Source organism: Dendropsophus ebraccatus, chromosome 12 (assembly GCF_027789765.1).
Source record: "Dendropsophus ebraccatus isolate aDenEbr1 chromosome 12, aDenEbr1.pat, whole genome shotgun sequence".
Classification (NCBI taxonomy): Eukaryota; Metazoa; Chordata; class Amphibia; order Anura; family Hylidae; genus Dendropsophus; species Dendropsophus ebraccatus.
In genome coordinates, this window is record NC_091465.1 from 57,535,332 (window position 1) to 57,558,230 (window position 22,899).

The following is a 22,899-nucleotide window of genomic DNA, read 5'->3' on the forward strand; positions in this document are numbered from 1 at the left end:
ACCACCCCAGGTTGCCCTTAACCACCCCAGGTTGCCCGTGACCACCCCACATTACCTGTAATCTAATTTTTTATTGTATTTTAGTAACTGCGCTATTCTAATAACTATTACTAGCTGCGTTTTTTCCCCAGCAAATTGGTCGCTCCCTTCCTTCTGAGCCCTGCTGTGTGCCCATACAGTGGTTTATGCCCACGTATGGGGTACCGTTTTACTCAGAAGAAGCTGCGTTACAGATTTTGGGGTACGTATTTTCTCCCATTCCTCGTGAAATTGAGAAATTTTAAACTAAACGAACATATTATTGGAAAAATTCGAGTTTTTCATTTTTACTGTCTTATTTTGAATACTTTCCTCTAATACCTGTGGGGTCAAACCGTTCACTGCACCCCAAGATGAGTTCTTTGAGGGGTGTACTTTCCTAAATAGGGTGACTTTTGGGGGGGTTCTATTCTGCTGACACTACAGGGGCGCTGCAAACGCACCTGGCGCTCAGAAACTTCTTCGGAAAAATCTGCATTGAAAATGCTAATTAGCGCTCCTTCCCTTCTGAGCCCCGCTGTGTGCCCATACAGTGGTTTATGCCTACATATGGGGTACCGTTCTACTCAGGAGAACCTGCGTTACAAATTTTGGGGTGCGGATTCTCTCATGTTCCTTGTGAAATTGAGAAATTTCAAACTAAACAAACATATTATTGGAAAAATATGAGTTTTTCATTTTTACTGTCTAATTTTAAATACTTTCCTCTAATACCTGTGGGGTCAAAATGGTCACCACACCCCAAGATGAATTCTCTGAGGGGAGCACTTTCCAAAATGGGGTGACTTTTGGGGGGGTTCTCTTCTGCGGACACTACAGGGGCGCTGCAAACGCACCTGGGGCTCAGAAACTTCTTCAGCAAAATCTGCATTAAAAAAGCTAATTGGCGCTCCTTTTCTTCTGAGCCCCGCTGTGTGCCCATACAGTGGTTTATACCCACATATGGGGTACCGTTGTATTCAGGAGAACCTGCGTTACGAATTTTGCAGTACTTTTTTTCTCTTGTTCCTCATGAAATTGAGAAATTTCAAACTAAACGAACATATTATTGGAAAAATTTGTGTTTTTCATTTTTACTGTCTAATTTTGAAAACTTACTCTAATACCTGTGGGGTCAAAATGCTCATCCTACCCAAAGATGAATTCTTTGAGGGGTGTACTTTTGGGGGGATTCTGTTCTGCGGACACTACAGGGGCTCTGCAAATGCACCTGGCGCTCAGAAATTTCTTCAGCAAAATCTGTATTAAAAAAGCCTTTTCTTCTGAGCCCCGCTGTGTGCCCATACAGTGGTTTATGCCCACATATAAGGTACCGTTGTATTCAGGAGAACCTGCGTTACAAATTTTGCAGTACTTTTTTTCTTTTGTTCCTCATGAAATTGAGAAATTTCAAACTAAACGAACATATTATTGGAAAAATTTGTGTTTTTCATTTTTACTGTCTAATTTTGAAAACTTACTCTAATACCTGTGGGGTCAAAATGCTCATCCTACCCAAAGATGAATTCTCTGAGGGGTGTACTTTTGGGGGGATTCTGTTCTGCGGACACTACAGGGGCTCTGCAAATGCACCTGGCTCTCAGAAATTTCTTCAGCAAAATCTGTATTAAAAAAGCTAATTGGCGCTCTTTCACTTCTGAGTCCGGCTCTGTGCCCATACAGTGGTTTACGCCCACATATGGGGTACCATTGTATTCAGGAGAACCTGCGTTACAGATTTTGGCATGCTTTTTTTCTCATGTTCCTTTTGAAAATGAAAAACTTTAATCTAGACGTATATATTATTTGAAAATTTTCATTTTCGATTTTTTTATGGCCTAATTGTGAATAGTTTCCTCCAGCCCCTGTAGGGTTAAAAATGCTCATTATAACCCTAGATTAATTCTTTAAGGTGTCTATTTTCCTAAATGGGGTCACTTATGGGGGTTTTCAGGATACCAGACTTCTAAATCCATTTAAAAAAAGGTCCCTAAAAAAAACAGTTCTGGAAACTTTCACAAAATGTGATAACTTGCTAATAAATTTCTAAGCCCCATAACACCCTAAAAAAGTAAAATATGTTTCCCAAATTATGCAAGAATAAAGAGGACATATTGGTAATGTGATTTAGTAACTAATTTATGTGCTATGACTTCCTTTTTTAGAAGCAGAGAATTTCAGAAGTTCATAAAATGCTAAATTTCCTAATTTTTCATGATATTTTGATGTTTTTCACAAAAAACACACAAAGTAGTGACCAAATTTTGCCACTAATATAAAGTGCCATATGTGACGAAAAAACAATCTCAGAATCGCTAGCATACATTAAAGCATCACTGAGCTATAAGCGCATAAAGTGAGACAGGTCAGATTTTGAAAAATGTGCCTGGTCATTAAGGACAAAACAGGCTGCGGAGGCAAGGGGTTAAATACACCAGACATCAGATCAGGTGTTCCAACATGGCATTAAACGATTGATCCCCCACCCTTCTCACGATCCAATTAAGGCAGCATTCTGGGATGGATGGAGGCATGTTGGGGGAGGAGCTTTCAGTCTCAGAATCCCTAGCGGTGGCACAGATGGGTCACGTCAGACGCCACCATGATCCAAGGCCAAAAGAAGCCAGGGGAAGAACAAACGTGCGCCCAAGGCCTGGCAAACAGCTCTATGCGCTGTACCACTGCTGTGTAAACTCCTGGAGCAAGGGAGTAGCTGCATCAAGAGGCAAAGCAGAGCCACCCAACCCGATGTGGGAAAAGAAGGAGGAGAGAGCAAGGTCAAAGCACCCTCACCCGCCTGGCTAGGCAGCATTCTGATCCAGTCGCCAGTCATAGGACCAGGAGAGGTGAAGCCTTTATGATTGTTCTGAACAGAAAAAAACACTGAGGGGAGGAGCCTGTTTTAACCTGTGCTTCTTGTTCCTATTAGGCCTAATGGGATCAATCTCCAGGTGGTGCTTTCATAACTGGATGTACTAAAAAGAAAAAATACTGCATTTATGCTTGAAAGTAAGAGTAGATGGTCAACATCCCTGTATCCATACTGCTGATAGCAGAAATGAAAAGCTGGGTTCTAAGGTTCTCTGGTAGAAATATGGTTCAATTAGACTGGACTCTGCTTATGTGGGTCTTCACAGGAAATATTCATACTCACAAAAGAATTCTGCAGATCTGCAGGAGAACGATCACTGATCCGATCATTAACAAGACCCTAACAGGTTTTGTTTCGCAGGAGGCCTGCGAAAAGAACAGTGGATGCCAAGAAACCTTGAGCAGGCCAACCATGAAGTAGATGAAGGTTGTAGAATGTAGAGTAACTAAGTTACTATAAAGTTGCAGATAGGGACTTGTTTACATCAGCTCGGAAGGGAGAGAAGAGGGGAGTGGGGATGAAGAGAAAAGCTCACACACTGTTTTTGCGTCTTCAGCAGAAAGCAGCTCGGAACTGGGGGATGGAGACTGAATAGATACTACAAGTATGTAAGGAATTGTTAATCTAACCATGGGCAGCAACATATGAAAAGTTATGCACAAGCCAAAAAGACAGAAATGGCTGCACATCGCACCCATGGCTGACACGAAAGCTTATTCAGCTACATTTAAAACCAACATCAGAAGTTAGTATATAATTTGGCCAAACCATATTGCCTCATGTATGCAGGTCTTCTGATACACGAGTCCCTAACCAAAAAACATCACTGTGCCGGTCAGCGACCACAATCCCCGCAAAACGTGCGCAAGCAGAGAAGGGAAGCCACGGAATGGCCCTGCAACCCCATTGTCACAGGACCAGACCCTAAAGGGTCCCCCCAAACCCCGCAGGCGCCACCGGCGGAAAAAGTGGGCGCCAGGCAACACAAGTGTGAACAAGCTCTTACCTCTCTCCATTCCTCTGCAGGTAGAATGGGAGAATACTAGGAGACCCTCCCCTGTATACATAAGGGGAGGATCTCCTAGTATTCTCCCATTCTACCTGCAGAGGAATGGAGAGAGGTAAGAGCTTGTTCACACTTGTGTTGCTTGGCGTCCACTTTTTCCGTCGGTGGCGCCTGCGGGGTTCGGGGGGGGGGGCCCTTTAGGGTCTGGTCCTGTGACAATGGGGTTTCAGGGCCATTCATTGGCCCCCCTTCTCTGCTTGCGCACGGTTTGCGGGAATTGTGGTCGCTGACCGGCACAGTGAGGTTTTTTGGTTTGGGACTCATGTGTATCAGAAGACCTGCACGTGGTACATGAGGCAATATGGTTTGGCCAAATTATATACTAACTTCTGATGTTGGTTTTAAATGTAGCTGAATAAGCTTTCGTGTCAGCCACGGGTATGATGTGCAGCCATTTCTGTCTTTTTGGCTTGTGCATATGAAAAGTTATGTTTCAGTGGAATACCCCCTTAATGCAAAACCTGACAGGGATGGAGACAAAGGGGGACATTTATTAAGTCTGAAGTTTTCTGCGCTTTCTGAGAGCTGGAGTAGGTTTTCTGCGTATCTTTAGGCGGAAACAATAATGAATCACGCAGACTCTGAGTCCGCCCCCTCCCCGCCCGTTCCGTCCCGTTCCGCCCCCTCCCGCCCCCCGGCGTATACAGTGGAAAATGCCGATTTGCGAATATTTTATTCGCAAATGGCCATTTTGCGAATAAAATATTCGCAAATCGGCACTTTCTGCAAAAAAGTGCACCTTTTCTTCTTGATACATGTCCCCCAAAGTGTGTGTGTGTGTGTGGGGGGGGGAATCTAACCTACAAAATGGAGATTGCCAATCAATTTTAGCTTTGACCTTAGATGAACAGGTCTTCAGCACAGAGGTCAGAGATGATATGAGTGCTTGCATTAAAGGCCTGAGGAGTGAGTTCAAGATGTTACTGTTTATTAATCAAAGTCCGTCCTATCATTTATAAGCGACATGTCAGAGGTTTGCATCGGGGTCCAGGTGGAGGTCTCAGCACCCAGACCCTGACAGATACAAACCTCTGACATGTCGCTATGACATGTTGGAAGTTTATTAATAAATACCCTTTAAATCCACCATTCACAGCATGTATACAACACATTTTCAGGCAGGTGTATAACAATTCCTAATTGGTCTTCCCTACTATTATCATTTCCCCCCCAACTCTTATTCAGCAGGTTCTTCCTATGGTCTATGTCTTTAGACATTCAGAGATTGGTTTGCTACTGGTTCACCCACCTGTATGTGTTCTATTCTCTCTAAGGAGTTTTTTAGGTTGAACCTCTTGTCTTTTTTTAACCTTATTAACTATGTAACTGTAAATTGCTCTAGTGCTATATAAACAAGTAGTAGTAGTAGAAGTAGTAGTATGGCAAAAACTTACGTATATATTTATTAAAATAATACATCCACTGTCTTAACGTTGAGTCTCCAAAAATATAAATAAACTTTCTCTTGAAGCAATCCTGAAGATCATTCAAGGCTTTGTATGACAAAGTACTGCATCCCTTCGGGTACCAGACGTCCTTCATAACATATCCACTGGGATACTCCAACTTTGATCCAATTTTGCATTTTTCATTTTTGGGACTGACACCTGTTAAAATTGTTAAAAACAACAGTCACAATAATAACCATGACAGCATTATCCTACCTACACATCATGTTGTCCTAACAATGGCTCTGCATCCAGAGGATCAAATACATTACAAATCAGGTAACTAATTGCTGATAAAAGAAGGTTGTGTTTGTCTGTCAGTTATAGAAGGTATATGGCCACCTTCAGTATGAGACTAACACTAATTAACATACATGTAAACTCGATTTAGCTATGTACGCTTAGGTTCTCAAAGTGGAGAGGGGAATAAGCCACTGTGAGATTTTGTGACATTTTGTGAGTGCTTATCCCTCATAAGAACATAGGATTTTGGCATGTGTAAAAACAACATACCTAACTCACATAAATGTCATTGTCAGGTTTGTGCATGTTTTACCTCATGTGTATGAGCCTTAAGGCAAAGTTCAGGACTGACAGACCTCCCGGCATCATGCATCATTGGAATGCCAGGAGTGCCAAAAATATTTAAGGGTATGTTCAGGGCTGTATTTACCACTAGGCACTCGTGGTCCGGTGCCTAGGGCAGCACCTTTCAGGGGGGCAGCACCAGGGAGCAGGGGGAAGGAAACATTTTTTTTTTAATTAATCTCCCACCTCCCGTTCAGACATGCCAGTAACTCTGAGAGGTGGGGAGGGTATCCAGTCACAGTATGGCGGTATTGGTCAGGTCTGGTGTAGCGGTGGTAAATGTGAAGCCTCGAGCTATTACCTACCAATCCTGTGGTGAGAATTCCCTCAGACAATATGGAGATGGCTCTAATCATTTATTCAATGTGGAAATTTGTTTATGTTTTAAGCAGTTAAAAACCATGAAAAACGCGATTCCAAAACCACGCTCCCCAAGATGGGGCGTCTTCAGGTTTAGTGCCTAGGGCGGCAGCAGCAGCTGTTAATACGGCCCTGGGTATGTTCACACTGAGTAAAACAGGCAGAATTCCACAACAGAACTCCCCACTGCGGAATCCCGCCTGCCTCATTGTGATACTGCTTCTCTATGGGAGAAAGAGAAAAAAGGGGGGAAAAAAAGGCGCTTCCTAGTGCAATCTTACATTGATGGTTTATAACAGCGGTGCAGAGATCAATCCCCAATGCACTCACCTTATTGTGTTGTGCAAAGGATAGGCACAACACTATCTAGGGCTTCAATCAAATACCGCAGCTCAGCACAAGATCATCCACACAGCGTGTGGAGCACATAGACAAGCAGCAAAGGAATCCCTCAAGGACTTAGGGATCCAACAATGATCTTCTAAAGTGCCAAGCGCAGATAAAAACTAGGACCGGGTAGTCAATGGTACATAGCCGCATATGCGGTTACCAGAATAGTAACTCCCAATCAAACTAGTCATAAAAACAAATAATTTATTGATAGCGGCAACGCGTTTCGGCACCAGCATCCATAGGTGCCTTTCTCAAGCCTCTGGGGCCGCCTAGTTCGCATTTTAAAATCCTGTATTAACATAAACCAATAGTGCAGCGGCTGCACGCCACTGCGCTGCTTAGAAATCTTCTGAGGGGGCTGCTCAGTCTCATCCTGTCACAGCAGTGAGGTTCGCACTCTGCTGGACGCTGCAGAGCAGTCGCTGGCGGCTCAGAGGAGGAGGAAGAGAGGATCATCTTTTGAATGCAGTTAGGCAGCAGACAGCCGGCCCTGCGCCACTAGCAGACTACTCACATGTCTGCAGGCAAGCAGGGGAGAAGAGAAGTGTTGGCTGGAGCTGTGGGAACACTGAGGCAGTGAGCTCCCCTGCAGGCAGAGTCCCCTGGGCCAGTTGGTAGGTCCATGTAGGGGCTGCTCTCCTCTGATTCCCAGCCCCAGACAGGTGCAGAAGCGATTTTCATACAAGGTTCTGCACTGGTATGTATTCAATGTGGCCCGATTGGCTCCACCCCTGACAGTTAGCCCCGCCCCGCGATACAGTTTAGGACAATGCCGGACTACCCAAGTCTTCAAACAGCCAGCTCAGCTCCCTCAGGCCGCCCCCAGGCCTCCCAGAAGGAGGAGAGTTAGTCGCACTGCAGTGTTTTATGGGATCAATTACAAATTGACAGGAGGAATAGGGGCTGAAATTCTGCCCCCCACATCCATACAGAAGATAAGTGACCCTGGGAATTGGAGTGGAAATTTCAAGCAGAGTTCGCTTGGCAGTCTCTGCTTGAAGTTCTGCCTGTCCCATAGACTCAATGATATTCTGAAGCTCAATCCACCCGAAGAATTGACATGTCAATATAATTGAGTCTATGAGAGAGAAAGAACTTTAAGTGGAGGGCGCCGAACGGATCCCGCTTGAAACTTCTGCCCAAATTTTGTAGTGTGCACATCCCCTTCCTGTGTAGCTATAGAGCTGTGGCTACAAAAATGAGGGGCCAAAAATGCCTCAGCAAGAAAAATATTGTCATGTTGGTTGGAGCCAGGTGAAAAAGGAAACAGAAATAGAAAGGATTACAGAGACCCTGTCCCCTCTCCTCACCTGTCCTGTACAATAAATCTTTTTATTTCCCACAGCACAATAATTCTGGAGCATTTTTACTTAGAACTCTGTTGTAACGTCCCTCTGTTATTCCTCCTGGAAACGTCGAATATAAGGTCCGCACTACATGGAGACTTTTGTAACACAATCTGTTCATTTTAACCATGAGGCTCCAGCTCCAGTAGTTAACTAGTTATACAGTTATACAGAATAACTACAGATGGTCTCTGAGTAGTCCAGGACTATTGGGTGTTGCCATGCTCCTGTCCCTGGACACTGTACTGTGTGGGACACGGCCCTATGAGAATATTTATATCCAGACATTCATATATTTCCAGGATGAATAAAAGAGGAACAAGATGCTCTGGAATCATTATTGGATAATACATTTACATACTTGTATTTCCTAAAGCAGAACGGTTAGAAAAGTTGGCAGATTCTCTATCAGGCTATGTTCCCACACAGTATTTTGCTCAGTATTTTGCAACCAAAACCAGGAATGGATTGAAAACACAGAAAGGCTGTGTTCACACACTGTTGAAATTGAGTGGATGGCCGCCATATAATGGCAAATAATGGCCATTATTTCAAAACACTGGCAGTTGCAAAAAAAATGACCAAAATGCTAAGCAAAAATACTGTGTGGGAACATAGTATACATAGTGCTTGGTGCATCTGATCAGTTCTGAATTTTGTACTACAGTCGACAATGTGATATTTTCATACTGTGCATCTATGTACTATGTGTTATATCGTTCTTTGTGTAGTGGTAGTGAACACTTATTCCTATCTGTTTGATTAGTTTCTGTGGTCCTTTTTTTCCTTCTTGTGATGATGGTGGAGGTCACCTATTGAAATGAGTGTCAAGGGTTCTGACCTAGTAAGTAGGAGTTTGCCACAGCTTGCATTCCGCTCTGTATTAAAGGGGTACAGTATTCCAGCAAAAATCTTTTGCTTTCAAATCAACTGGTGTCAGAAAGTTATACAGATTTGTAATTTACTTCTATTTAAAAATCTCCAGTCTTCCAGTACTTATCAGCTGGTGTATGTCCTGCAGGAAGTAGTTTATTCTTTCCAGTCTGACACAGTACTCTCTGCTGCCACCTCTGTCCATGTCAGGAATTGTCCAGAGCAGGAGAGGTTTTCTATGGGGATTTGCTGCTGCTCTGGACAGTTTCTGACATGGACAGAGGTGGCAGCAGAGAGCAGTGTGTCAGACTGGAGAGAATACACCACTTCCTGCAGGACAAATAACAGCTGATAAGTACTGGAGGACTGGAAAGAATACACTACTGCCTGCAGGACATGCAGCAGGTGATAAGTACTAGAAGGTTTGAGATTTTCTAAATAGAAGTAATTTACAAATCTGTATAACTTTCTGACACCAGTTGATTTAAAAAAAACAAGATATTTGCCGGAGTACCCCTTTAAGGCCGGTACGTGGGACGATTATTGGCAAGGAACATTGCTAGAAATGCGGCTTCGTCTGATAATCGGCCTGTCTAGGTCCTTAACACAGAAACCTTTGCTGATCTTATCTTTTGTGCAGGCAGTAAAATATATCACCTGCACATCTTACTGGACAATAGCAATATATTTCAATGGCCACATAAAAAATACAGTGATCGTTCTTAAGGCCCGGCTGCTCGATTACTCATACCTTATGAGAGCACTGCAAATGAGCGCCAGGGGTATTGTATGTGGGCTGGAAGGGTTTGACTGCCGGGGCTGCTTTTTAGTCCCAGTCCGGCCCTGGACTGTACTGACACAGCCATGTGACCATGACGTCCATTACTAAGCCAGGGCTTAGCGTTGTTGCAGGTTGTGCCTTAGGCAGTAGGAAGCTTGTATTATTAGGCGGTGGAGGGCCAAAATAAATGTCCCCCCAACCCTGGTAACATTATTCTACTACTGCTTTGTTTGTACCTGTTTGGTTACGGAAAATGGGGGGACCCCAATTTTTTTTTCTAAATTAACAATTTATTTATTTATTCATGACCAAAAATAAGTCCCATTTGACTGTGCATGAAGAGAGTTGTAATTGTGCAACAGTTGCAAAGTTACAGGTTGAATGACACATGGCGGTATTTTTTTTTTCTAGAAAACTAGAGCTTGTAGCACCTATCTACAGGTTGGCACTTGGTTACGTAATGGGGCAGATAACAAAGGGGCATCTAGCTGCCAAGAGAGGTGAAAATATTTTTGGAAAATGTGCAGAACCTAAGATGTTTGACAGATTCTGCAGACACATGGATGGGAGAAATCATCATGGCGATCTGGGCAAGAGGAATAAGAAAAGGTACAGAAATGACTGTATGTAATCACCTATGTGAGGTCTATGGTCCAGATTTATCAAACTTTGTAAAACAGAAACTGGTGTGAAATGCCCACAGCAACCAATCACAGCTCAGCTTTCATTTTTCCAGACCAGAAATCTGAGCTGTGATTTGTTACTGTGGGCATTTATACCAGTTTGTATGTTAAAGATTTTTTTGGGTCTGTGTATTTACAATGATATGGTAACTGTTTGGGGGTAATATTGTCATGTGTTGTTGTTTACACTTGTAAAGTGGTATAATTGGTAAGGCTGGTCTTGATATACTGGTTTTTGTTTAGTGAATAATGGTAGTATTATTCAGTCACTGTGTGGCGGTCATGGTATGGCAGTATTATGTGCCCCTTGTTGTACACAATGGTTCCAATGGACAAAACCAAACTCTCTGGTATTGTTAACCAGCTAAATACACAATTTTATGTCCACATTCATATCAAATACATAAAAACATCATAGGCATCATCTCATGAATACAACTAATATTTATTATACCCATTGAAAATTGCATACATGGCAGTACACGTAACTACATCGCAACCTGTCAGCTGCAGAACGCAGCAGGAAATATAGCATAAAACAGGAGCACAAAAGGCTCATTCACTGCAGCAGATTTGAACCACTATATTGGGAGAAGTACAGAGAGGCAACACTTGTTTATAACAGAGAATTATTACAAGAGAGACACTTGCCAACTTTACTGTGGACTATATGGAAATTTATAAAGAGTAAGGAGCACCCAATCACCATATTGAAACCAACTATAACTAAACATTAGCTCCACGCAACTACAACCTTTTTATTAACCCCCAGCACCATCTACTGGCAACAAAAGAATACTACATATGTTCTCATCTAAATTGCCTTCTGCAAAGTAAATACTGTACATTTCTTTCTCTAAGGGTATTACAAGAGGTGTAGCTACCATGAAGGCAGACCAAACAACTGCCCTGGTGCCCGTGTATTAAGGGGGCCTGTCAAGCCAGTGGTGCATTATAATATGGGTTGTTCGGCCGGCTGCCCATGGTTAAAAACTGCGCTGTTGGCTCCTCTCTGTGCCAGACTCTCTTGTGGCCATTTGCAGCATAATGCCACTGGCTACAAGGGGGGGTGGGAGTACAGTTTTTTTCTATGGGGCCCCATTATTCCTGGCTATGCCCCTGGGTATTAGCCTAATTTTTGATGATCTCTAGTTATCTCTACCATATGAGGAGTCCTACCTACCTAACAACTTGCAGTCCACCTCTGAAATAACTCCTATAAAAGTTACATACCTTTTTCCTGAGCATACTACCCGAATTTTTGAGGACCTCTTCCATATAGGAAATCCTGCTTGTTACATCTCTTTTTTATCATTATTGGAATACAACCCTACATCCACTAAATGCTTTGCAGCCTGCCAAGTCCAAATGAATCACCTATTCCGATCTTTAGAGGATCAGGAAAACCACAGATGCTAAAAAAAACTCTTATTAAAGAGAAATCCCAGAAAGTGGCACCTAAGGCAGTCCCAAAAGTGGTTCAAAAAATCTGCATCTCTATACGAGACCAAGATCCAACATCTGCAAATACAACTGAAAGATCTTATAGAACACTAGCCTTCAGGACCTTCAAAAGGTGTTATCTGTGCTTCTTAAATTTCTGTGGCAAAGACCAAATACAGTGGCCCCTTGGATTCCGAGCGTAATTCGTTTCAGGACCGTGCTTGTAATCCAAATCCACTCTTAAACCAAAGCAAATAAGAAATCACTGATATGCAGACAATTGGTTCCACACCCCATGTGTGGAACCATGTAGAACAGATAAAACACACAATGAGAAAAAGCTGAATAAGTCATATTATAAGTTGTATGTATAAAGGCTAAAGCGGTCGGCACTACAAGACACCTGGGACGGGGTTATAGCAGGCTAAGGGGAACCGGATAGTGAACGCTGCTCTGGAGGTGCAAGCATCTCGGAAATACAGGTCCATAAAACACTTGAAAATAGAAGAATCTTGAGAGTGCACTCACCATAAAAAGCTTTTCTTTATTGATTCCTTAAAATCGCATACTTAGCAGACGACGGCGCAACACGCCAGCACCCTCCACTGATCGTTACAGCTGTTTCGTGCTAATTACAGCACTTCCTCTGACGTCCTGACGTCCTGGTCGTCCTGGTCGTCCTTGGACGTCAGAGGAAGTGCTGTAATTAGCACGAAACAGCTGTAACGATCAGTGGAGGGTGCTGGCGTGTTGCGCCGTCGTCTGCTAAGTATGCGATTTTAAGGAATCAATAAAGAAAAGCTTTTTATGGTGAGTGCACTCTCAAGATTCTTCTATTTTCAAGTGTCATATTATAAGTTATTGTACAGTATAGCAATCAGCATGTGGAGTATAATGTATAGTAAGTGAATAAACCTGAAAAAACAGAAGCATTTTGTAGATACAGAATGGAGATAAAGATCCCAATAATGCAGTAGCATAGTACAACAGGCTAGAATAGAGAAGCAGGGCTGCAGTCAGAGGTCTGTGTGGCCACATGACAGCAATGGGGAAGGTGTGTGTGTTTAGCATGGACCAATCTGGAAGTGAGCATCACAGAGCTGTGCAGGAGGACAGAGAAAGAAACTTTATATACAGCAGTGTGTATAGCTAAGTGTGAGTGCAGGCACATTATAGCAGGAATAGAGAGGATAGGAAACACAAGCACTGACAGAGACTGATGGGAGTATGAAGGAATGAGCAGGGCAGTTGTGGGCACATAAATGCAGTGCTCTCTGTCCAGGGAGAGAGGGGTTAAGGCTATGAAGAGATTCCTTTCCCTGCCCCTTGATGCAAGCCCCAGCCTGAAGTAAATATGCTATGATTTGGAAGGTGAGGGAAAATTCCTGGGTCAGAGTATAGTTCTGTAGACCCTGCTCTGCAGACCATGCTCTTCCCCCACTCCCACTTCCACCCAGTACAGGGAGCTCTTAAACCAAAGCGATGCTCTTAAACCAATTTACAATTTTGAAACACTGAGCTCTTAAAAAATGCTCTTAATCCAAGTTACTCTTAAACCAAGGTACCACTGTACTGCTGAAACCCAGGGAACTTGAATCTACAAAAAAGTTTGAAAACTCTAATATCACCATTTTTCCAGATCTTACACCAGCTACTCTATTCATAAGATGGACACTCCAGCCTCTGACTGGCTTCACAATAAAAGATTCCCGTTTGAGTTCTTTTCAATTGCAATCTCCTTTATTCATGACGACAAGCAGATCACCATCATTGAATATGTAGACCTCTAGAAAAAGTGTACCAGCACATTTCATGCTGTCCACGACTTAATGTGAATGCACCAATGTCAGGATCTCAGGGCCGCAGTTTTTTTTTAAATGCCACCTGGTTCCTGTGCTCGGCGCCATTCTTATGCTGTGCACCGGTCTGCCTCTACGCACTGGGGGCGGGCCTGCTGTCCCTCTGTGATATGGCTCCATTGATTTTAATGGAGCCGCGTCACACAGGGGAGGGGATATCACCACACTAGGCATAGTGTATAGGGTTGAGCCAGTGCACGGCAAAAGAACAGCGCCAACTACGGGAACCGGGTGGCATTTCAAAAAAAGGACCGTGCCACTGGGATCCCCGCGCCACTGCCGATCTGATACAGTAAAGAAAAAAAGGCAATATACTTAATGGTACATTCCCTTTAAGCTCTTTACCATTACTACAACTGACTTTACCTTGGTAATACAATACACTAAAGCAAAAAAAGGAGCGAAGAAAAGTACCAACCAACTTACTTCCAAGGAAATCATCCAGGACTTTAATTTAACCTCCACAGCACTTCAGGAAATACCCATTGTCACGGCCGCGGCGGCTTCCTGCGTCCCGGGTGGCCGCCGCGACCGCCTCCTGTCCCGTGCAGCCGCCGGGGTCCTTGTGTAGGGACCCGGCGCTGCTGCTGCTTCGGCCCCTGGGGCGCCTCACCTCTCCTCCGTGCATGTCGCGGTCTGTGCCGGCCGGCGCGCGCGTCCACGCCTCCTAGGGCGCGCGCGCGCCGGCTGTCTCAGATTTAAAGGGGCAGTGCGCTCCTAATTGGTTAGTGGCACCAATCACTCCCCTATAAATCCCAGCATGCCCTGTCCTTAGTGTTGAAGCCTCTACATGCTTCCCATAGCGTTGGCCCAGCCCCCTGTTGTTCCTGTGTCCTATTCCGCTACCTGGTCCTAGTCCCTGTTCCTGAGTCCTATCCGTTACCTGGTCCCTAGTCCCTGTTCCTGGTTCCTGTTCCCCTGTCACTCCATCTGTTCCCGTGTTCAGCCTGTCACGTGCGCTCTCACGTGCAGACCATTGCCTGTGCCATCTCCTGCCACGCCTCGCCTGCCGACACCAGCAACCAAGCCAGGGGTAGCGACCTGGGGGTCGCCTGCCGCAGCAAGTCCATCCCGCCTTGCGGCGGGCTCTGGTGAAAACCAGCGGCCCCTTAGACTCCGCCCCCTGGTGAGGTTAGTGCCATCGCTGGTGTCGGTCCAGTGGATCCACTACTCCAGGCGTTACACCCATTCAAGGTTTTTTATTCACATCATGTTTTAAACTATGATACATCTTTTCTTTAGTAGTAAATTTGTTACATTCATTTGCCTACTTCTACAAACCTTAAATATTTTACAATGCCAAAAGATGTTAAGTTTTATGTATATTAACCCACTAAGGCTCATGGATAAGAACTAGTAAGAACTAGTGTCGTATTGTTCTCTAGACCACATCCCCTTACAGTAAATCACTGTTATGTCTCTTACTATGGTTTATATAGCTGTCACTGATCTAAATATAGCCCCAGGAAGGTATATATGTAGTGCCCCGGCACAAGGTGCTGCACTAAGCTTCTTTTTTCTTTTTTTTTTATTAAAAGTTTTATTGTAGATTTTGCATTTTTATAACAGAATAAACACACAGGCAACAACGAAGTTGCCAGAAAAACTTACAGTACAAACATCTTTCCTGCATTATGACATTTTTCAGGGTAGCAGAGTGGTATTTTAGTAAGGTGTATAAATAAAGGACATACAGGCACTAATCTTCGTACAGAGAGAGTTAAGCTTTAGGTATCCTGTTGCAGTACCACTTATTCATCCATAACAGATTTTCCTGGAACCTGGAACTAGAGTGCTTGTGTTGAGCACAGGTGGAGATCCTACCCACATAGAAATAGAGGCAGGAGGAAGAGTTGTCCATTCAAACCAATTAGGCCGTACCTTAGCTATAGTTCCCAACCAAGCGGCTATAGACTGCTATAACCAACCGTATTAATGATTTCACTCAGTCGGAAGAATATCGCTCCAGTTTTTTGCTATACAGTTCCTAGTAGCTAATAATACATGCATAGCAATAGTCAAATTAGGTAGTATCCAATCCTCCATTCCTAAGCCTAATAAAGCCAAACTCGGGTTCCATTCAAACGGATTACCAATAATGTGTTCCATCAGTTTATACACTTGTGCACTGTGTTAGGCACTGACTCCAGTGGAAAAAAAGCTGCAGTTAGCCGACATATTCCACTGCGTAATGCACGGCTATCCTGGAAACTTTCAGGAAGTCTTCTTAACCCAGCGCAGGGACCTGGGGCCTCGTACTACCCTCACAGGACAGTTAGCTCAACACTGTAAGGCATTAGGCGATTCAGTAAACATAAGTACAAGGATCTTCTCTTCTTCTCTACAACACCCAGCTATGCTATCCCGGGCAGAGTACAGTACTAAATTGAGCAGGGGCCTCAAGACGCTCCAATACTCCACTCTCTTCCGTTCACAGATTAACACTTCTTCGCTCTCCTGTCTGCACCTATCATTGTTATTATTAGACAAGAAAAACGATGCACATAGTTCATAAAAATCAATTTATATTTTTATTATATATTAAAAAGATACCAATACAAGCATCATATATTGTATATAAAATAAATTGAAAAATTACCACAACATAAGAACACAATATTTTAAAAAATGTTGTCCGCTAATATAACTCATTAAAAGTGCTGTGGCTGTCAAACACACTCTATCATGACCTCCAGCTAGATGGCATAATGGGGATATACATAATCTTATTACATTAGATTCTTATAACAAGTCTCACAGTGCCTCCCTATATCATTCTTTATGTAGTGCCAAAGAGTCTATAACTGATTACTATCACAACCTCAGGCCATATTGCACTCACCCATATTGCTGCACACTAAAGGAGCCATCCCTAGCATAGGCTGTATCCCAGTTTTCTAGGCGTTCCTTAGGCTTCACCCGCTGCACGGAGCCGGCAGACAGCAGGAGTCAGATGCCGATAGTTCAGGTTCATACGAACCCGAAGTTCGCGAAATCTGCTAATCTCTAGTTGGGACAGCTCCACCTTGTGCAACAACATGGCTGAGTGTAATGTCTGCTAAGGGTATGCTAGATGGGTCCTTTGGAGGGGTTTTGATACCTTTCTGAGGGGAATAAATACGATCAAGCTTAGATGTAAATGTGAGGAATCCTATATATCAATCCCGGCACCCTAGATCCCAATAGTTTGTCTGCACGATCTTATTTTATATTAGTAACTTGTCATTTTTTGAAAACACTTTTTCATATAGTATACTGTATTTTATTATATCATGTTTTTTTAATCAATCATGTGAATAAAGGAACATTGAACATTGTATTTCAACTACGCCCAATGGGGGAGATTTATCAAACATGGTGTAAAGTGAAACTGTCTCAGTTGCCCCTAGCAACCAATCAGATTCCATCTTTCATTTTCCATAGAGTCTGTGAGGAATAAAAAGTGGAATCTGATTGGTTGCTAGGGGCAACTGAGCCAGTTTCACTTTACACTTTGTTTGATAAATCTTCCCCATAGCGTTCTGTTTGTGTATCTAATTTAAAACATGGCTACATTTACATTAGTGGCATACAATGTCACAAACGGATTAACTATCCCCCAAAAAGACACCAACTATTTTCCTACCCAAAAAGGTCTAAGGCGATTATTACTCTTACAGGAAAACCTCTTCCAATGCCTAAGACAGATATGTCTCTTAAAATTGCATTAAAAAAACACCAAAGTGGTGAATAGATTAAACTATTCTCAACAAAATCCCGCCTCCCCCCCCCCCCCCCCCCACACACACACACAAAAAGGAAGAATATTATACATCAACCATGGTTCTATGTTGAATTTAATTTCCTCCCCAAAGATATAAACTCTTAAAAAAATAAAATAAATACTTCAACAGATCCAGCAATTAGAAACTTTACATAAACAGTCCCTGGCGCTACACCATCTCAATACTATATATGATGACATACCTGAAACGCAATGCAATGAATAACTACTGCCACGCCCTTAAGACTTTCCATGGCATAGCAGAAGAATTCAAACTTTTCTGTTATTCTCTATACAACCAAGAAGTTTGATCTACCACGCCTGACATACTAATACCCAACATAAAAATCACTGCTTTTTAACGCAATTTCGCACAAATCAGGGCAAAACTGCAGCCAGTAGACAATGCAGTAACATTAGAGAACATACTGAAGGACCTTATCATGTGACAATGATGTCACCATAGGTCCTTTACAGGCTGCATTGTGGAAGAAAAAGACTAAAGCTAGTGCCGCCATAGTTACAGTGGGTTGGGGGGGAGCTTGGTGAACAGCCAGCCAGTACAGATGCAGCTAGAGACAACCAGTTTTTTTAGTATTCCAACTATATCTTCTATGCAGTGCTAAACACTACAAAAGGAGAAGAGTCTAGGAACATCCTAGCCCACACTGTGAACCAGCCAAAAAAGTGCAGGGCTGTATAATGAGATACAAGAGGAACTAGCCTGGACAGGACTAAGCTCTAAAGCAGAGCTTCTCAAACTGTGAGGCGCGCCTCACTGGTGAGGCACAGCCCACAGTCCGGTGAGGCGCGAGGTCCCTGCCTGGAGTCGGGAAGCCCCAGTCACTGCTGATAGCTGCCCGCTCAGCCAGGGATCCATCAGCAGCAGCACAGGAGTGGTGGGAGCAGGGTCACGTGATCGGCCAGGAAGAAGAGGGCGGACTCTCAAAGCAGCCCGCTGGGGAGGAAACAGGAAGATGCTATCAAACAGGGATCCAGGGGGACCCGGCCCTCCAGCCTCCCTGCATCCAAGCTCCTGACACGTGCACCGCACAGGCAGAAAGCAGTAGAGACACAGGGCCCCCTCCTTACTCCCCCCTGGGCCCCTCACTATCTCCTCTAGCTGCTTCCTCCTGTGCTAGGATGTCGAAGAAGGAGAGGGAGGGTCCGGAGCCGCTGTGTGAGGAGGAGAAGATACTCTGCAGGGAAGCTCAAGGGCCCATGCTGCTAAAGGCCCTATTCCACCAACAGATCTGACAACAGATTATCTGCCAAAGATTTGAAGCCAAACTCAGGAGTGGATTTGAAAAGAGGAGAAATCCAGTCTTTCCTTTATGACCTGATCTCTAATTATAGTCCGTTCCTGGGTTTGGCTTTAAATCTTTGGCAGATAATCTGTCGTCAGATCTGTTGGTGGAATAGGGCCTTAAGTAAGTGTGTGTGTGTGTGTGTGTGTGTGTATATATAATATATATATATATATATATATATATATATATATATATATATATGTGTGTGTGCTGATCTGTGTGTGTCTGTCATATATATATATATATATATATATATATATGTGTGTGTGCTGATCTGTGTGTGTATATAATAGAAGAAAATCACTGCGGCACTCCAATACAGCTCGTGTTCAAATGGTTTGGTTTATTTCTCCCCCAAAGTGCATTAGCGACGTTTCAGCTCAATCCTTATGAGCTTTTCTCAAGCTATGCAATATACATGTGTAACATCAAGCCTTAAATAGGTACAAAGTGATTACTCCCACATATCACGTGATCAATACAAAATGCAATGAAAAAGACATAAATCGCATCTGAAAATTACAAGTATACAAAACCTAATTAGCGTGAAATGAGACATGATTGCCATGTCATGAGGTATAGATATCCAAAGCGTGCTATAGTGTCCATAAATGATAAAAGTCCTTTAGACATTCACAATTGAAGACAGGTGGGATGATCACTCACCAGATCACGTCAGAAGGCCAAACAAGGATGAAGGCATAAACACGAGACATGTGGACAAACTGGTGGACTCGGCTTGTAAACAAGGTTACAGCGCATGCGCCAGTTGGAGCCGACCAGAATGGATGACGTGGCGAGGTCGGATAGGCACAGAGGCGTCATGTGTAGCGTGACGTGTGGCGTGACGTAACCCATATGGAGATCAACGTAAACATATTATGGCATATTGTTAATGATAATTAAACAAAAATATTTTTACACATGTATAACTGGGACCAGAAATAAGGAAGGGGAGAGATAACTGGAGTCACAGCCACGAGGTGAAATAATATCAAATGTTAGCAAAGAATAAGATTTACCTGCAATAACTCAGTAGAATTTTAAAGTCTACATTGAGACCATTCGGTCTCAATGTATTAAATTTGTCAATCCAAAATAATTCCCTTCTTTTTAATGATACTTGTCTATTGCCACCTCTACGTGGTACTGGTATTTGCTCAAATACAATGGCTTTCAGATTACTCTCTTCGTGTCCCTTTTCTAAAAATGCTTTGAGACAGGTAGGTCAGTTCTCTGTTTACGTATACTGTAGCGGTGTTGTACAAGACGAGTCTTGAAGTCCAATGTCGTCTCCCCAATGTAAAGTAAACTGCAGGGGCATATCAGGATATAGACCACCCAATCACTCTCACAGGTCAAATGTTGCTTAATTTGTACAACCTGTCCTGACGTAGGGTGTGTGAACTTATCGCACTTAACAATGTGTCTACAGTTCACACACTTTCGACAAGGATAACAGCCATTTTTTAAAGGACCTAAGAGGAACTGTGTGCCTTTTTCTTGGTGTGTGGCTGTCTTGACCAAGAAATCTTTGAGGTTTTTCGGTCTCCTGTAGGACATGAGGGGGCGGTTGTTAAATTCGGGGATAGCAGGGAAACTATTACCCAAAATTTTCAAATGTTAAGGCCCCATTCACACGTCCGTGTCAGTTTTTACTGTCAGGAAATCCTGATCAGGAGGCCTTAAATGTCATCAGGATAGTATCAGGATTTCCTGACAGTAATCCGTTTTTACCATCAGGAAACCATCAGGAAAAACCTTCAGGATTTCCTGATGAGAAAAAAAATAGGACATGTATTTCTGCAAACTGGATGGTCACAGCTTGCAGAATTACAACTCCCATCATGCTTGGCTGACAGGTCATGATGGAAGTTGTACTTCTGCAGTCTGTGGTCACCCAGGTTGCAGTACATGATGGGAGTTGTACCTCTGCAGCCTGTGGCCATCCAGGTTGCAGAAGTACAACTCCCATCATGACCTGTCAGCAAGGCATGGTGGGAGTTGTACTTCTGCCACCTGGATGGCCACAGGCTGCAGAAGTACAAGTGGCCGCGGGGGGGGTGCGGGGGTGCCGCGAGTGGCCGCGGGGGCGTGCAGGGGTGCTGCGAGGGGCCGCGGGGGGGTGCGGGGGTGCCGCGAGTGGCCGCGGGGGGGGGGTGCGGGGGTGCCGCGAGTGGCCGCGGGGGTGCCGCGGGGGGGTGCGGGGGTGCCGCGAGTGGCCGCGGGGGTGCCGCGAGTGGCCGCGGGGGGGTGCGTGGGTGCCGCGGGGGGGGTGCGGGGGTGCCGCGAGTGGCTGCCGGGGGTACCTGCGAATGAAGAGGCAGAGAAGAGGCAGCAGGAGCAGAGGCGGAAGGTGAGTGGAACTCCGGACGCTTTCCTGATGTGCATCAGGAAATCGTCCGGGGCCCGGGCGCTCCCATAGTCTCCTATGGGGGCGTCCGGGCCGGATTTCCGGACGAAAATAGGACCGGTTCTAAAAAATCCGGTCCTATTTTCCGGAACGGACAGCCCTCCGGAAAATTCCGGAAGGGTGTCCGTGTCCAATGAAAGTCTATGCGTCCGGAAATCCGTCCGGATTTCCTGATAGGAAATCCGGGTGGTTTTTCCGGACGTGTGAAGGGGGCCTTACATAGGATTTTTTCTATGTGTTGGCTCATGCCACTATATTCACTCACAAAGGGTATACGCGATGTATTGATCTTTTTGTCTTTTTTTCTTAGGAGTTCCTCCCTGTTCGTCTCCAGAGTCTCCCTCTTATACCTTGCGGTAAGTGAACGTGGGTAACCCCTGTGGTGAAAGTCATCTGCATATTCGTCTATGGTTTTTGCTAGTAATGTCTGATCCCCTACTATGCGTTTAACTCGCATAAATTGACTTTTGGGTAAAGATTTGATGGCACTCTTAGGGTGATTGGATTTGTAGTGTAGTAAGGTATTTTTGTCGGTGTCTTTCTTGTATAGTCGAGTATTAAAATGTGTTCCATCTCTGTACACCAGTGTGTCCAAAAATTGCCCATGAGTTGTCGAATGATTCAGGGTGAGTTTAATGTCGGGGTCGATGGAGTTGAGATACTCAAAAAAATCAAGAAGCTCCTCCTCCGAACCCCTCCATGCCAAAAAGATATCGTCGATGTATCTCCACCAGCCCACAATGTTGTGGGCATGGTGGGACACATCGACGTAGGCTCCTTCAAGGTGGGCAACAAAGAGGTTGGCGAAGGCAGGCGCCACATTAGACCCCATTGCCGTTCCCTTACATTGCAAAAAAATTTGGTTGTCAAACATGAAAAAATTACCTGTAAGGATTAACTCCAATAGAGAGAGCATAAATTGTTGGCAACTGTCAGAGTATGTTGTTTTTTGTAATGCTATCGCTACCGCTTGGATACCCTTAGTGTGTGCAATTGAAGTATAAAGGCTAGCGATGTCCATTGAAGCTATGAATGTGACTTCTTCAGAACGTAAGTTCTGCACTTTAGTAAGAAAATGTGTCGTGTCCTGTAAATAGGAGGGGACTTGCATTACGGTAATTTTTTCATGTTTGACAACCAAATTTTTTTGCAATGTAAGGGAAAGGCAATGGGGTCTAATGTGGCGCCTGCCTTCGCCAACCTCTTTGTTGCCCACCTTGAAGGAGCCTACGTCGATGTGTCCCACCATGCCCACAACATTGTGGGCTGGTGGAGATACATCGACTATATCTTTTTGGCATGGAGGGGTTCGGAGGAGGAGCTTCTTGATTTATTTGAGTATCTCAACTCCATCGACCCCGACATTAAACTCACCCTGAATCATTCGACAACTCATGTGCAATTTTTGGACACACTGGTGTACAGAGATGGAACACATTTTAATACTCGACTATACAAGAAAGACACCGACAAAAATACCTTACTACACTACAAATCCAATCACCCTAAGAGTGCCATGAAATCTTTACCCAAAAGTCAATTTATGCGAGTTAAACGCATAGTAGGGGATCAGACATTACTAGCAAAAACCATAGACGAATATGCAGAGGACTTTCACCACAGGGGTTACCCACGTTCACTTACCGCAAGGTATAAGAGGGAGACTCTGGAGACGAACAGGGA

At 44.0% G+C, this 22,899-nt stretch overlaps 1 protein-coding gene across 3 annotated transcripts in view; it reads right to left on the reverse strand.

Annotated features, from left to right (window-relative positions):
• The window catches only part of LOC138769460 (NXPE family member 1-like), a 123,907-nt gene that overhangs the window by 7,781 nt on the left and 93,227 nt on the right, over positions 1-22,899 (reverse strand). For all 3 annotated transcript variants that reach the window (XM_069947961.1, XM_069947960.1, XM_069947962.1), the window contains exon 6: positions 5,351-5,563. In XM_069947961.1, coding sequence (XP_069804062.1) covers positions 5,351-5,563 — 213 coding nt within the window. The remainder of the gene's footprint in view (positions 1-5,350; positions 5,564-22,899) is intronic.